General features: G+C 55.7%; 1 protein-coding gene across 1 annotated transcript in view; it reads right to left on the bottom strand.

The window, feature by feature from the left end:
* STX1A (syntaxin 1A) overlaps positions 1 to 16,810 on the bottom strand; it is a gene marked incomplete at both ends in the record, with an annotated part of 90,252 nt that overhangs the window by 58,650 nt on the left and 14,792 nt on the right. Inside the window, 2 exons of the mRNA XM_082008382.1 lie at positions 13,299 to 13,398; positions 14,629 to 14,706. Of these exons, the coding sequence (XP_081864508.1) occupies positions 13,299 to 13,398; positions 14,629 to 14,706 (178 nt within the window). The remainder of the gene's footprint in view (positions 1 to 13,298; positions 13,399 to 14,628; positions 14,707 to 16,810) is intronic.

The following is a 16,810-nucleotide window of genomic DNA, read 5'->3' as shown; positions in this document are numbered from 1 at the left end:
CAGCTCCTGGCCACAAACAATGCCCAGCTCAGGAAATTGGAGGTCACAGTCATACCCACTAATGCCCACGGATGCCCGGGCTGCATGCCTGCTGTGCGGGTGGCAGGGCTGGCGAACACCCGTGCGGATGTCCGCGTGGGAGGGAGCAGGCTGGACAGCAGCAGCTCCCAAAGGCACGTGGAACAGCCTGGATCTACCTGGGTGTGCTCCTGCTAGCACCTCCGATGCCCCCATTAAACATCAGGCCACCTCTGCCAATGGAGATGACGAGCCCTCGCTAGGCAGGCAGCCAGCTCTGTGCAGGCAGAGGAGCTCTGCCTGCACAGGCTGGAGCTGGCAGCTGCCGGAGCAGCGACTGCTCCGAATTGGCAGTTCCCAGGCCCCTACCAGGAGGCAGACCCCCACCACCCCGCTCTCTGCAGGGCTCCCAATCAACGGCAAATGGGCAGCAATACCCCCTGTGGCGATTAATCACCTTCCTGGGCTGCAGGGAAATCGTTATTTCCAACTACGCCCGTGCAGCCGCTGCTGATGCAGCCACACGCCCACGCGGGACGCACAGCCCGGCAGCACCGAGGAGCGGACGGGCAGCGGCCCCCGGGACCAACACGCGGGTGCAGTAGGAGTGCGGCAGGCAGAGACCCGAGAGAGAGGGGGCTGGCACGGCGTGCTGGGTGAGTAGGCAGGAGCTACATGCTGAAGGTGGGCGGTGTCGCAAGGCAATAACATACAGGGATTTTGGGGGGAGTTTAGGGGGAAATAGGAGATATTTTCTCCTAAAACAAGTGCTGAAAAGATTTGGAATGACATTCAAACACTTGGTTACTGCAGCAATTCAATCAAATATACAGCAGCACTGTGTTAACCACCTTTTAAAAAAGGAACAGGATTATATTCCAAACCTTCCCCTAAGATTAATTTTTTTTTGCCTTACCACATTGTAATATTAGGCCACGCTTCTGTATGCTATTTTTGAGCACTGGGTAAAACGTTGGTTTGGGTCTCCAAGCCAAGAGTGGAAATCCTCTCTATTTTCAGTACTCTCCTCCCTCTCCTGTTTTTCGTGCGTGGTGGTTCCCTCCCCTCCGGGTGCGGATCCGTGTGCCACAGAGCCCCGCTGCCATGCAACGGGCCAGCAGAACTGGACTGGACTATCCTACGATCTTATTCTAGGTATCTTTACTTCTTTATTCAGAAGTAAAAAGGTCACAGGTATCTCATGAACACTTCCAGCAGCACTAGTGGTGTTGCCTGAACTCTGAACAACTCCAGTCTCGTTCTTGAAGGAGCGACACAAGCTCAGCAATAGGCACCCGCTGCAGACCGGCGGGGAAGGGCGGTGGGCGGCTCAGCAGGTCCTGCCCACGCGGGGCAGGTGTGCCCAGCTCCCGGGTTTGCCGCAGGCCAGGGCACAGCAGCTCGAGTCACGGTTTCCTGCCACTTCCCAGCCTGACCCACTCAGACACTGGTCACTGTTCCCTGAACTGGTTTTATGAAGACCTCTACTCTCCACTGATGATTGCCAAGGATGGGACAGGCACCCCTTCCCAGCAGCAAGCCACTCACCCTGACATCAAATCCACCCCAGCTGGGCTTGTCTAGGATGGGCACCATCAGGGTTTTGCTCCCCGTGGGAGTGTCTCAGAGCTGGTCCCACCACCATCCAACCTGCTCTCCCAGCAGGCCGCCCAGTCTCCCACTGGGTACCTCAGCTGTCAGCCCTTTGGTTGCTCTTCCAGTTTCTCCTCAACATCTTTATCAGTGCACATTGTTCTCAAACCATGGACAGCCAAACTGGCTGCAGCACTCACATCCGTTCACTCCAGAGGACAACACAGCAAATGCGGGGACTCCCCATTTCTGACCTGGGCGTGACATGACCCAACAGCTAAGAGGAGCCACTTCTGGCAAACACCAGCCCTGTCTAGCATGAAGTCTCCCACGTTGCAGCCACGGTCTCCGCTCCTCAGCATGCCATCGCCTGCCTAACCAGTGCAGCCAAACGACGCCCACACACCCACGCCAGGGACCTGTCCCACCTCCTCCTCCAGACCCAGGCCACGTGCACTCCTGTCATGCTCCTGTTTCTCCACACTGTAAAGCTCTCAGGGCCCCTCAGCACTCAGATTTTCTGCTCTGTCCGCCCGCTTCCTCCCACCACTTGCCTAAAATCTCCACTGTAGTCGATTCCTTCTCCTCCCCCTCCTTCCACCTGAAATACAACCACAGGCACCGCCCCACCACACATGGGTGAAGGTTACCCAAAGACACATGCACAACTGCTATTTTCCCAACTTTCCCAAACCCGATGGGTTTTTACCAGTAATTCCTCTCCAAGCTGTTTCCACTAGTTTCCAATTCACCATCCCTGACTTTTTCATCTCTCCATAAATTAGTTACACCTCGTGAAGCCAGTTCCTGCAACTCCCCCACAGCAGGAGCCCCTTGCTGTGGCAGCGCCCGCAGCACGATCCCCAGGCACGGGTGATGCTGGGGACCCAGGAGATCGCAGGACCTCTGGCCACCCTCCTCCTCCTCCCGCCTGCACCCCTGCCCTGCTCGGCCAGCCAGCGCCAGGCTGTGCCCTGGCTTTCAGCACGCCTAGAAAGCACAAAGCCCTCTCCGCGCCGCGGCATGCAGCAGCGCCAGCGTAATCCCGGGAAAGCAGTAACAGGATTTATGGCTTGCGCATCTCAGCCCTCCTAAACTCATCTCTGCAAAGAACGGATTATCCCCTGGTGTCAACACCAAGACAACGGAGATTTAGCAAGAGAAAGCTGAGATCTAGCTGCACAGCGTACACTGCTGGGTTTGGACGAGGTCTGCTGGAGAGCACCCTACCCCACCTCAGGGTCCCTGCCCCTTTCTGCCTGCGCAGGCAGCACCCCTGTGTCTGCCAGCCCCAAGGCAAGGGCACGCGGCTGCGCACAGAGCCACGCTGCTGGGCAACACAGCCGCTCATACAGCAGGGACGTGGCTCTGAAGAGCAGCAGTGCTGCAAAAGCCACATGCACGCAGGCGTGCGGGGCAGGGCTCGCCCGCTTGCTGGCATGGATGCCGGCTGCAACCCCCTCATCTTGCCGTTTGCTTTTCCAGCGCTTCCTGAAGCAGCCCCGCATTTCTGCTCTTTCACCCTTTGGCCTTCAAGCCCCCACTCGCCTGCCTCCCCCCGCCATGCCAAGCCTGAGGCCTAAAAGCATTAGAAATCCCAGTAATTTTCATGCCACATGGAGCACAAAAGGGGAGAGGGAGGGGATCCTGGCTGCTGTAAGCAGATGAAAGAAATTAAACCACAGGCCGGAGACAAAAGCAAGCAACACCCGGGAGCGGTACCACTGCAACACGCGTCCCCATGCCACCCAGCAACCCGCCTGCTGGGACCAGCGCCGCACCCTGGCTCGCTGCCCACCGGAGCAGGGCTTCTGGCCGCCGCAGCAGGGCCTCTGGCTGCTCTTCTCCCCCCGGCATCCAGGGTCCAGCCGGCACCAACTGCTACGAACCCAGCAGGGAGAGGGAAGGAGCCCGAGGACACCGTACGCCTCAGGCAGCAACCCGGCCTGCAGAACCCACCGCCCGCTGGAAGGGCCCCAGCCTGGCCACCGTGCTGGAAGGGCTAAACCCTTCCAGCCAGAGCTGCAAGGGGCACAGCTGCCATATCCCCTCTCATTTTTGCTCCTTTCCCTTCTTCCTCCTTCTTTCCAGCCTCCCCGGGCCAAACAACTGAGACTGCGGGACAGGACAGGCAGCCTCACTGCGCAGCCGGGACCACCAGCACGGCACGCCACAGCCCGGCTCACCCACCACCCGGACCCCAGCCACGGCTCAAGGACCAGCCAAGGCTGGTAAGTGCAAGTCAGGGAGATGCAGGGTGGAGAGCGGGGCCAAATTTGCACACAGACAAGGGGAGCCAGTGGAGAAAGACATGAGGGTGCAACAGGCAGCAGGGCTCGGGGCAGTGATGGCCCCATGTCCCCTCACCCCCAGGCCTGCTCGCCTCCTGCCAGTCGCCCTGTCCCGAACCACCTGGGACACAGCAAGAACAGGGGCTGCAGTACCGCGCCGGGCTGTGCTGCTGCAAGACGCACAAAGCCAAGGAGCCACAGGAGGTCTCCTGCACTACGGCAGGAGCAGCAACACCTCCAGCAGCCAGGACGGGCTTCTGCTCCAGAAGGCACCTCCTCGTTGCCCATCACGTAACGGGCTCTGGGGTGCAACAGGGTGCACAGCCCAGAGGAGACAAAGTTTTTCAGCAAAAGCTGCACCTTGTGGCAGCGGTAACACATCTTCCAGGAGTGCCACTACCTGTTTGGTCTAAATTAAGCCCAAAATAATTACAGAGCAGCTGATTTTTATTCTTTTTTTTTATGTTGCCATGAATCAGACTACAGTTAATTGATATTTACTCTGCATTCATCTGGTGTCGCGATCACCCAACATTGTTCAGGATGACAGAGCAGACAATAGGTGCTGGCGATCATGAAGCCTGGGCGTGCAGGGGGGCTGCGCAGCCGCCGCACAGTAAAAGGGAATCTCACCTGGACTAACACAAGGCACGCCAAGGGGACACGAAAGAAAAAGTCACAGGGGCACATGGGAGAGAGGACAGAGATGTCCCAGGCACCCACGCTGCGGTGTTAGGATGATGCACGGAAAGTCCAGGCAGGCTCTCCTGCAATGCTTTGCAGCACCGATTCAACACAACCAGCTCTGCAGGTCCCACAGCCCCAGCAGCTGGCGGTGGCAGGAGCTGTTGCTATTTCCATGGGCAGCACCCAAGGGCTGGCAGCAGGTGCCATCCTGTCATGCACAACGCGGCTGCAGGAGTGTCACACAGGACCATGCTGAGCAGTGGTGGCGGCTAGGGAAGGCGAGCATCCCTGCACCTATGCTCACCCCTGCTCTGCCTGCACTCCACAACACCTGCTGAATCGGTGCTGGGCTGGTTTAGGGCTGAAGGGAGGCATTTTGCCAGCTTGTTCCCCGGCTCCACTCAGGATCTCCCAGAGACACTGGGAAGGGCTGGGCTGTCCACTCCCCAGACAGCCATCTCCACAAACCGACATACAGCCAAGCTTCCTGCTCACCCACAGGTGCCACCACAACCCACCAACCCTCACTCTGCCCATTTCATTCAAACACTCATTGCCTGTGGGTGGCCGGGCCCAGCACCGACCCACCATGCCAGGCATGGGACACCCTGACTCGTATCACACAGACAGATCCCAACCTCCACAGGGGTGGCAACATGACAAGGTAAGACAGGGCAGCCCAGTCTGAAAAGCTCAAGAATGCTGACCAGCAGCCAGGGCCCCCCAAAAATCCTGGAGATCTCATGCCCTGGGATATCCCAGCCCTTCAAAACCAGAGCTGGGGCAGGTGATGGGGACAAGGAAGGCAGGGACTGCGCAAAATCCTTGCAAAACAACCAAGCTGCTGCATAGACCCAACAGGATGAAGCCAGAAGGGCAAACAGCTATTTAAGCTAAATATATTTGTTCTTGGGATGACGTTGGTATGTAAATCGATCATAAATAGATTCAGGCCAGACATAAGAAGATAGTTTCTGACCACTGGAGGTTAAGTCCTAGAGCAGCGCTTCAAAAAGAATTACTGGGAGAAGAAACAAAACTTGTTCAAGATGGAGAAATGCGTGAAAGGGTGACAAAAAGCATCTCTGTGTGACACAGAGACAGGATGCAGCCACCTGAGGCAGCCCCTGAGCACAGCATGGTATTGCATAATGACCACAGGCACCACTAGCACAGTTCAGCTCAGGAAGCCCAAGCCAAGCGAATGCTGGAGCCACTTGCAGGAGCTCCTGGACCTCCCTGGTGGGCAGAGGGACCTGCGTCCCTGCACCAGGCACCCCTCCATTTTCTCGATCTCACACCCGGTTTGCTATGCTGGGCAGCACTGGCAGAGCCATGGGGCCGTCCGCTGCCACGGCTCCACTGAGCATACGGTGCAAAGACAGCCAGAGAACACCTTCCCCTTAGGGAGCTGCCCAGAGGAGGAAGAGGAGCGGGGATGCAGGGAGGCTGGATGCTGAGAGCCACGGCAGCAGATGGCAACTCCTCCCGGCACCCCTGGGACCCTCCCACGCATGCCGCTGCCAGCACAGCAAAGTGCACCTTTGCCACAAAATGGCTTCTTTTTTCAGCCCCAAAGAGGCAGCAGGAGAAGGCAGGCGAGCAGCAGGACTGCTGCTCCCGATGCTGGAGGCAGCAGAGGCAGTTACAGGGGAGGAAGGTGGGACTCCACACTCCTCCTCCACAAATGAGCAGGGCCCAGAGAAGCACGTGCTCCCTGGGTCCTGCAGCGAGAAGGCAGCTCTGCTGCCACGCCATGCCCTTCCAACACCACCGAGGCCGAAGAACCACCTCTGTTGGTGGGGACCCTGCTATCTACCAGCTGCATCGGTGTCCTCCCCATCCCCAGCCCTGCTCTGGGAGGTGCGGTGAGCAACCAGATCCTGTCCAACCTCCCTGGGCCACTCAAGATTTTATGTCCATCAAATCCACTCCACACCTTGCCATCCAACCAGGCCAAGGGCAAGGTCCTGTACTTGGGTAGGGGCAATCCCCAGTACCAGCATAGATGGGGGATGGATGGAGATGGATGGATGGATGGATGGATGGATGGATGGATGGATGGATAGTACCCTGTGGACTGGGGGATACTGGTGGGCGACAAATGGGACACTGATCCGTCAGTGTGCACTTGCAGCCCAGAAAGACAGACACGGACCTGGTAGAGCAGGTCCAGAGGAGGCCACCAAAATGGTTCGAGGGCTGGGACACCTCTGCTGTGGAGAAAGGCTGAGAGAGTTGGGGTTGTGCAGCCTGGGGAAGAGATGGCTCTGGGGAGACCTTATTGTGGTTGCTCAGCACTTAAAGGGGGCTCATAGGAAAGAGGGAGGGAGACTTTTGACCAAGGTCTGCAGTGACAGGACAAGGGGCAACAGTTTTAAACTGAACAAGGGTGGGATTAGGCTGGACATCAAGAAGAAATGTACCATGACGGTGGTGAGACACTGGCACAGGTTGCCCAGAGAAGCTGTGGATGCCCCATCCTGGAAAGTGTTCAAGGTCAGGCTGGACGGGGCTTTGATCAACCTGATCTAGTGGGAGATGTCCCTGCCCACAGCAGGGAGGTTGGACTGGATGATCTTTGAAGGTCCCTTCCAACCCAAACCACTCTGTGAGTCTATCCTGGCTTCAGGCTGAGGAGCTGGAGCCGCCTTTGCTGTGCCCCTGTACTGCACCAGTGATGAATGCCGCAGCCCTGCCTGCACTGAATCTCACCTGGCCAGACCCGAGTGGGAAGTGACTGGGGTAGGGGCAGCACCAATGAGGCTGCAGATCGGGGTGGGAGCAGCATGGTGAGGGACCGGCTGCTTTGGTTTTTGTGCCCAGGTCATATGCCCGAACACCCTTTGCCAGGCCCTGTGCTCTGCTGGGGATGCACTTGCTTCACTGCAGCTCCAGCTCCGCTCGCCTCCATTGCTGAGGTCTGCTGAAGTCTGGACTGACTCTGATTTCCCACCCCAGGGAAGCAGGGAGAAGCAGCACAGAGCGTGGAGAAGCAAAGAGACGCCAGGAGAACAAAGTCAGGCTTTTCACCAAAACCCTCATTTGTCCTCTCACACTGCTCCTCCCAAAGAAACGTCTCATGAGCCCAAGCCTGAAGCCTCCAACATAGCATGACTGCAACTCCTGGTCTTCAAGGAAATCTCCTCTCCACCTTGGTGGGATCAGGCACCAAAGGAATACACCCCCAGAAAAACCACTGCACGGTTGGAAACAGAACTAAGACAGCACAGAAAGCAGTGCCTGAGGAGGGCAGCTCCAGCAAGAACCAGCTGCAGCCTCCCTTCCTCCTGGCAGCACCCAAGCAGCATCTCCTCTGAGCAAAGCGGACTTCCAGCTGTGACACCTACCAAAAGGACTTGGGGAGTAGCAAGGTTTCACTTACACGAGAGCACAGAACCTGCTGAGAGGCGCCTGGCCAGAGCCTAGGCACCAAGGCAACTCCAAATTGCCTTTTTGGCACTGGCCAGTGTTTCCTCAATGCATTAGACAGAGGTGAGCAGCTACGATTTGACTCCTTGATGACATAGCGTATCTCCCTGCCAGGAGATGATCTGCTAGGAATTGCAGAGGCCACTCTCCAAATAACTTAAATCTCCTCCAGCAGACGGAGAGCCTGAACAAAGTCACCTGGGACCTGCACCCGGGTGTCTGAAGCCACACCTCAAGTCTGCACAGCTTAAATTATGAAACTGGAGGTCAAGTGTCCGTGCAACTGAACCTCCCCTCTCATCCTGGTGCAGAGCCATAGCGGACCTACTTCCAGGTCTGAAATATTTATCAGGTCTTCTGAAGCCTACGGAGATGGGACTGAGCTGACAAGCTGAAAGACACGACCTCAGATTTGAAGATTTATGTTCCCCAAGGCAATTCATTCAGCGAACAGCATCCGTTATATAATGCAGTGACGAGGAGTCGCAGAGCATGACTCTGGGATGTGATGCACGGAGAAGACAAGTGGCAGAGAAGTCCTTCCTGACCACTCCAGAAAAAAACCCCACATCATTTCACTCCTCTCTTGTTGGCAACTTGCCACTCAAAGCCACCTCTGGGAAGCTGCCCGGACCAAGGGCCGAGAACAAACATCCTGCTTCAACCACCAGGAGCAACAACAGATGCAGCAGCTCACGGGGAAGAATTTTACTAACAGGTTTACCAGGAGCTGTGACTCAAATCAGAAGTAGCAGCAGCAACATCCCCTTGGCCACTCCAAGCCCGACATGATGCTGCCCACCCGGCGGCGTGGAGCTGCTCAGCGGGGTGGACACTCCCCGTCCCCCCACAACGGGGCACAAGCCCACCAGGGCTGCAAGGCACAGGTGAGGAGGCAGGCAGGGGGCTGCCACCTTGCTGGCACGATGGCAAAGCCAGCCAGCTGCCCACCCACCGGGTGCCAAAATAAGCCCAGACAGCAGCAGCAATGCGGATCCGAGAACAGTCTGTGCACCCAGGAGAAGGATCAGCAAGAAGGGAGGGGAGGGATGAGACCTTCTGTGCAACACAGATCCAACCCAGCACCTCAACCCCACGTTGGGCGGGTGCGTAAATCCAGGTCTCACACAGACACCTGGACCTCACCTGCTTCTGCAACAGCAGAGCACCTGCAGGACAGCGTCAAGGGCTTGCATCCACCTAAGCACGCAGTCATTTAAGACACAGGTTCCAGTAGGATTGTACTTGTGGAGTCTCTCTCCTTTACTAGAGACCCTGAAAAAGCAGCAAGCAATTCAGCCAGCAGATACTGTACATCCATCCCTCCCTCCCTCCACTCAGTGCTCCAACAGCAACTCCAGCCACTCTTCATTTGTTTCCCTAATTACCAGCCCATCTCCACCCTGATCTTCTGAAGCCCCACTCCAAGGTCCTCCAGCTCTAGGAGGGACTTGCTGGTGGTGGTGAAGTAGTTTATATCTCCTGACAGAGAAGCTACACCACACACCAAACAGAGCTGTGCCATGCACAGCACATTTGCCTCTGGATGAGAATGAGAAGTCTGTGTCTTTATTCTTCACTTCCCATGTTAAAAAGCAAATGCCAGTGAGCACACACCAAGACCAGCCTTTCATCACCTACGTTTTAGTGCCCTTTGGCTGCATCCCCCTGCCACACCTCCTGGAAACCATGCTTCTGAATGTCCAAATTCATCTCAATAAACCCACTTCCCTGGATTACAACAAGCCTTTGCATTAATTACCAGGTTCTCAGTGGGCTCAGAAGCACAGGAAGGTGATGGTGGGGCTGCCAGGTACCGCACCGGCGCCCACTGTTCCCTGCTGCACTGCTGTCAAAGCCACCGGGCCCTGCACTGCCTTCACCCCACCAAAGCGCAGGACGGAGCTACAGCAGAGGTTAACGCAGAGGTTAACCCCATCTTTGGTTGAAATTCTGCCACGCTTCACGCGCCTCACCGGGTGTTGAAGGAGCAGACAGACAGGGAGCGATGCTGCTCTCGGTCTGGCTGAGTCAGTGGGAGATGGAAAAGCTACAAGCGGTACATCACCAGTTACCACAGAATGGTTTAGGGTGGAAAGGACCTTTAAAGATCAGCTAGTCCAGCCCTGAGTTATCCCAAGAGCTGACTCACTGTCCTGTGAGACAGCACATGGCCTGCCCTTACAAGGCCACATGAGATAAATGTCTCTACAGATCATCTCCTTAGACCCCTGCAGCTATGTCCAAGGACGTCTCCTGTCCTGAGGACGCCGAGGACGGTTTCTAACACCTCACCCCCAGCAACACAGAGTGATGCTGGCACACAGGTGCTGGCCTGGGAACACAGTTCAGCAGACACCACACCACACAGCAGTCCGGGGGAGCTGGAGGCTGGTCTGAGGCAACACCCAGCATCCACCAATCTAGGAAGGGTCAGTCATAGTGGAGCAGCTCTTGCTGATTTGTGGTGATGCATCTGTGAAGAGTGGGACCGTGTGAACCTCATGAAGTTCAACCACGCCAAGTAAGTGCAAGGTCTTGCACCTGGGTAGTGGCAATCCCTAGGACCAGCACAGGCCGGGCAATGGATGGATGGATGGATGGATGGACGGATGGAGAGCAGCCCTGCAGAGAAGGACTTGAGGATACTGGTGGGTGACAAATGGGACATCAGCCAGCAATGTGTGCTTGCAGCCCAGAAAGCCAAGAGTCTCCTGGGCTGCATCACCAGCAGCGAGGCCAGCAGGTCGGGGGAGGGGATGCTCTCCCTCTGCTCCACTCTCCTGAGATCCCCTGGAGCACTGCGTCCAGCTCTGGGGTCCCCGGCACAAGACAGACACGGACCTGGTAGAGCAGGTCCAGAGGAGGCCACCAAATGGTCCAAAGGCTGGGACACCTCTGCTGTGGAGAAAGGCTGAGAGAGTTGGGGTTGTGCAGCCTGGGGAAGAGACGGCTCTGGGGAGACCTCACTGCGGCCACTCAGCACTTAAAGGGGGCTCATAGGAAAGAGGGAGAGAGACTTTTGACCAAGGTCTGCAGCGACAGGACAAGGGGCAACAGTTTTAAACTGAACAAGGGTGGGGTTAGGCTGGACATGAAGAAGAAATGTTGTACCATGAGGGTGGTGAGACACTGGCACATGCCCAGAGAAGCTGTGGATGCTCCATCCTGGGAAGTGTTCAAGGTCAGGCTGGACGAGGCTTTGATCAACTTGATCTAGTGGGAGATGTCCCAGCCCACTGCAGGGGAGTTGGACTGGATGATCTTTGAAGGTCCCTTCCAACCTAAACCACTCTGTGAGTCTATCACCCAGTGAGCACTTTATCAGCCCCACCGCACCTCCTGGACACACCACAATACCACAAAACACTAATTTCTAAACAAGGTGTGGGCTCTTCTTTCATTGCCCAAGCAGCTTTTGGCATTATAAACTGCATTTTCTACAATACCAAGGAAAGGTAACACTGTAAAACAAAACCAGAAGCACTCTCAACATCCTGGATGCTTCTGGACACGTCAATGTCACCATATCTTGGTCACTGAGATCTCAGACTTTTAAAGAGATTAGTATCTTTTAGACCACAATTGCCCTTTGCAGCCCGAGCTCTGGCTCAGCCCCAAACAGACACCATGCCGATGCATGCTGTATGAGCCCAGCAGCCAGAAGCAAAGCAATGACAGTTCTTCCCTGAAAACACCCAAAAGAAACAATGCAAAATCTTACAGTGCAAACGCAGACCAATAGAGCCTAGAGGATGACTAAGCAACAGTCTGAGACACATGATTTCCCTTGCGAAAACCCCTCACTTCCAAGCTTGGCCAAGTGAATTTTAGCTGAGGAGCAGCTGCTCGGAGAGGGGAGAATGAGATAATTTAGGAAGGACCAGGTTCTTCCAAGCAATTAGCAATATCTATTGATTTGAAGTAGGGCTGAACACAAGAAAATGTGTGTACAGACAACCTCCTGGGACCTCTAGAAACAATTCACAGTTGGATACAAGCAGACGTGGAATTGCACTGGGCAAATGAAGAGAAGTAGATGGGAGGAGGGCAGATGGCAAGACAGAGACCTGGTCTCAGCCTTCCAACCCCCTAAACACACCTTTGCACCAAGGCCACTGCAGCCTGGAGGGCACAAGCAGTGTTCAGCCTCTCAGCAGTCGCCCACTGGCCCATGAAAGCGACACCTTTGCCAATGACCAGGGCTGCCAGCAGCTCAGAGACATCCCACACAGTCATCCCTGGAGCAACCATCAGCCCTGGGTCCACCAGCACCATGAGGGAAGCGGGCGAAGGAGAGCCAACACGGGCTCACAGCAAGACTGAAGGACAGGCTTGGGGCAGCAGAGATGTTCAGATGACATCCCTCAGCAAGTGAGCCTGTCCAGGGTCCAGTCCCGGGCCCCCGGTCCAGCCCCACCCCAGCAGCTCTGCTCTGCTGCCATCACCTCTGCTCTCCCTTGCACATCTCAGCACGTTGGTCCCACCTGCTCCCTGACGAGGGGTCTGCAGACACCAAAGCTGGAAAGCCTCTACACTTAAGGAAGCCCAGCTGATCCAAACAACTCCAGTTACTCTGCCAGTGCCAGCACCTCCAGCTCCCCTGGGAGCACTGCTCACACCTGAGGACAGTGGAACTCATCACCCACAGCTCTAACTCTGCCAGATCCCACAGACTCCCAAATGTTGCCACCTCTTGGGTGCTGCAATTCTTAACTTCTGTTCCTGGCAACAAACCTCACGAACACAAGACTGGGATAGAAACAGCGATACACCAGTAAGGTCTGGAAGGGGCAGACTCTTTGGCCAGCCAGCCACAAAATGTCCTTCAGGACAGAGAGGACAGCATCACAAGTGCACACTGTGGGCTCAAAGAGCTGGGCCAAGCAGGCAACATTCAGCCTGTTCTGCAAGTGCTGCCTCATCCACGTACCCTCCCCACGCAGCGCAGGGCAAGACAACAGCCAACCAGCAAAAACAGCCATTTGCTCTTTACAGCCTCCACGTTGCCCCATCCTTCAGGAATTCCACTCCAGCAGCTTCGCTGAACCCTCACCACCTCTCAAGGTCAGAAAGCCATCAACTGTCCCTCCATCTCCTTCCCATGCAGGTCCCAGCCCTCCCTCATCCCAGCCATCAGCACCTTGGCAGCTTGTGGCTTTTCCTGCCAGCCACCTAGAGCAAGAGGACTTTCTGTCTGGCTGTCCACCCCACAAGCAGCCCAGCCCAGTGCAGCCATGTGCCCACGGGGACGCAAGCAGATCACGGCTCACTCACTCTCATCGGGGTTGGGCGAAGCAAGGATGGCACTGTGCTTCCTCTTCACTTCCTCCACGTTCTCTGAAATTTTATCAATGAATCCTCGAATTTCTTCCACCTGTGGAGATGGACAAGAAGACAGTTCCCCTGTGAGAGGCCTGGACTTTTGGAAAGGGGAAGGATGATTAAACCCTGTCCCAAAGCAATCATGACACGTCTGAACCACACCAAATGGCCTTCTGGACAAATATTTTCCAGCTGGATCTTCAAACTGTAGGACCACCGTGAAATCAGATTCCATATCACAGCAGCCAGTCTTGCTGTCACGGCAATGTAATACAGACTCTATGTCCTGTATCCTTTGTGATGCACCGAGAAACATTTGGGGTTTATTTAAATCAGCATCAGATCTATGGATTCCCAGACTCTGCACCTCCGGAATGGAGACCATTGCTGAGGCTGCACAAGCTACAGTCGGTCCAGGCTCAGTCCCCCATGTCTCTTTGCTCCAGGGGCTGGGAAACCCAGTTTGACCCTCACCCCACAGACCAGGGACACCACATGTGCCAGCAAATCCATGCCGGCATCTTCCCTGCACTGCTGGACTACAAGGAGCCATGCCGGTGTCACTGAGAGGGGGAACCTCTACTTGTGCCCTCTGCGGGCCAGGCTGCCCACCCTCTAGCTCTGTCTTCTCCTTCGACTGACACCACCACTTTGCTTATCTTCCTCCATCTGCACGTCAGACTTTTTTCATTCCCCATTCCCTTGCCTGCACAGATTGATTTTAACACCCCCCACACACATGTCATGCTAAGGGTGTGCTAAAAATCTGCACGCAGATCTTACAGCCACCCACCCACATGCCAGTAGACAACCTCTTGTTTAGTAATGAGAGGCACAAAATTAAATCAGTCCCATGCAGAAACTGATACTCTGCAGAGGTGCTCTCAGGAGAGGTTTGGGAGCCGGTCCGCTTTAGCAGCAAGCTGGAGGCAGGCAGGTTGCAGGGCTCACCCGCTCCCCGCAGCTGGGTACCTGGCCCAGCTGCCCCACTGGTTTCTGGAGGAGGAGGAGGCACAGCAAAGCATGTATAGGGCCAGGTAAGCCCACAACAGCCCCAGGTCAGCATGGAAGCCTGGGTGCTGCTAATCAGCGCTCTAAGCGTAACCTCCAAGGACCCCGAGCGTCAGCTGAGCGGCACCTGCCGGGGCAGGACCCGCATCTCCACGTTGGCCGCTGCCCAGCCTGCAGCGGGAGCCCGTACCACGGCCCTGCAGCCTGCTCCAGCGCCGACAGAACGTTCTGAATTGGCTTTACAGCTGCACTGGAGAAACAAACCCCTCACCTGCTCAAAGAACTCGTCCATGAAGCGGTCCCGGTCCACACTGACGGTGACTTCATCATCGTCGTCACTGTCCTTCGCCTGCAACGACAGAGAGAGGCATCAACAAGTGCTTCCTGCAAAGTTTGCGGCTCAATTTCAGGAGCTATTCAGGGTCATCTTCCCCTTCTCCTTTGCTCACTTGCTCCCAGGAGCAGGGGCAAGCGCCAGCCAGGGCGTGGGACGCCCTGGGTGCTGCTGCACCAGAGTGCGATGGACACCAAGAGGGCAGAGGACGGCCAGCTCCCGCAATAAAGGCACGACGCAAAACACCACAGCAGCCAGCTGCCACACTGCATGGCCCCCCGTGGCAAGCGCAGAACAAGACTAATGACAGCTATGCATTTACAGAGAGCTGGAGGGGGGAACTTTATGAGCTAGCCTCAGCTGTGCGTGAGCACAATGGCTCTGCAAACAGCAGTGATGGGAAAACACGAGGGACACTGCGATGGGAAAGCACGAGGGATGCTGCAGAGTGCAGGAGAGGTGGGAGAGAACAGAAAATAAAACAGAACTAGTAAGGCCTCAGCAGGCAAATGAGGGGTTGTCTCTGTCTGCAGCAGCATGTGTGTCATTGTCACCAGAGACGAAAACACCTCCTGTCCCAGTGAGGCAGAGGACATGAGCTCCCAGGGGAAAGAAAAATTACAGTCCTCTGCATAAGGAGACATTTAAAAGATTATTATCCAAAGCAGATACATGATGGAGGGAAATGGAAAATTAATGGGGTGGAAAAGTTTCTTCTTACCCCATCTTCACTAGAGAGAAGGAGCCAGTGGAATGGAGGAGATTTAGGAGAGACGACTGTGTCTGCTCATCTCATAATTGTCTCACTTTTTGCAAATGGTTACACATCACCCCGTGGCCCCTTCGCACTTTGCAGATCTCATCCAGAGAGATGCCTCTCACCTTGAAGTCAGTCAGATGAAATACATATCCTTCCTCCAAAAATTGTCTTTTAAACCTAGTGTGACTGATTTGGGTGGAGTCACCCAGATGAGACCTCATCTTTCAGCCTTGCCACCGCTCATGGCACCGTCTGCTTTGGTAATCACGTCACAAACGGCTTATCCAAAGACCTCGAGATTCAAGAGCTACTGCAACTCAAGCTAAAATCTCACCTTGACAGTGAAAAGCAGGCACGTTCCTACCCTGACCCATCACTCTGTGGGCACAAGGAAGAAAGGTTCCCTGAAGCCATAAATTCAGTATTTGTCCATTTTGGCCACAGACGGGCCCTCATGCCAGGGCTCAGCAGGCAGGAGCTGCCAGCCCAGGAACAGCTCAATGCATTTAGATTTTGATGGAGCTGGGCAAGATCAACCTGTGGCTGAGCACCTAGAGCTTTCTCCTGTTTTGACTTGGATCTCTTCCCTGTGGGGTCAGCGGCATGCCTGTACCTGTCCGGACTTGCGGGGAGCTCTGCAACACTCCTTGCAGAAGGCAATGATGTCCTTTGCAACATGCAGGACCCAGCTTCTTCCCTGAAGCTTTTTGCTTTCAAAACTCGTCAGTTTGCTCTCGCGCTGGGGAGCAGAGGCAGGTCCCTGCCAGCGGTCACAGCCCAGCACTGAGAGCCAGAGCACGACTCAGGCTTAGCACAGAGCTGGATGCACGGCCCCATCCAGCAGCACCCACGCAGCCCCAGGACCAGCAGTAGGATTTGGCTGTGGGCTGTGTTACATCCCTCCTGTCCCCGATGCCACCAGGCAGCCAGGCTGGAGGGACCCACGCCCTCTCCTCCCTCCGTCCCCTGCCATCACTGCCCCAGCCTCGCTCAAAACCCACCTTAGCAAAATAACAGTTGTCACCCTCCAGTCCCAGCTCCGCTGCCGACTGTATCATTCGTTCAGCCTGTGAGCGAGCCCTGTTTTACTGGCACTGCCGCCACCGGCTGTAAGCAAAGGTCCATTCAGGGTGCACAAACAGACCCAGAGTGACGCCTACGCCCGCTCCATCACTCCGGAGCACTGCACGCGCATGTGAGCAGGGGCACTCGCCATCAATGAGGTTAAACAGCATCATCTCCTAAAGCCAGGAAGGATGTCTGCATGGATGGAAGTTTGCTATGTGGATGTAGCTACCATCCGTGCTTGCACTTCAGTTTACATGCCACTAGAAACCCCATTTGGTTTGTGCTGTCCTT

Source organism: Phaethon aethereus (genome assembly GCF_964289735.1).
Source record: "Phaethon aethereus genome assembly, chromosome: 19".
In the NCBI taxonomy this organism is placed as follows: Eukaryota; Metazoa; Chordata; class Aves; order Phaethontiformes; family Phaethontidae; genus Phaethon; species Phaethon aethereus.
The sequence above is the reverse complement of the archived record's forward strand: the minus strand, read 5'-3'. Positions and strand labels throughout refer to the sequence as shown.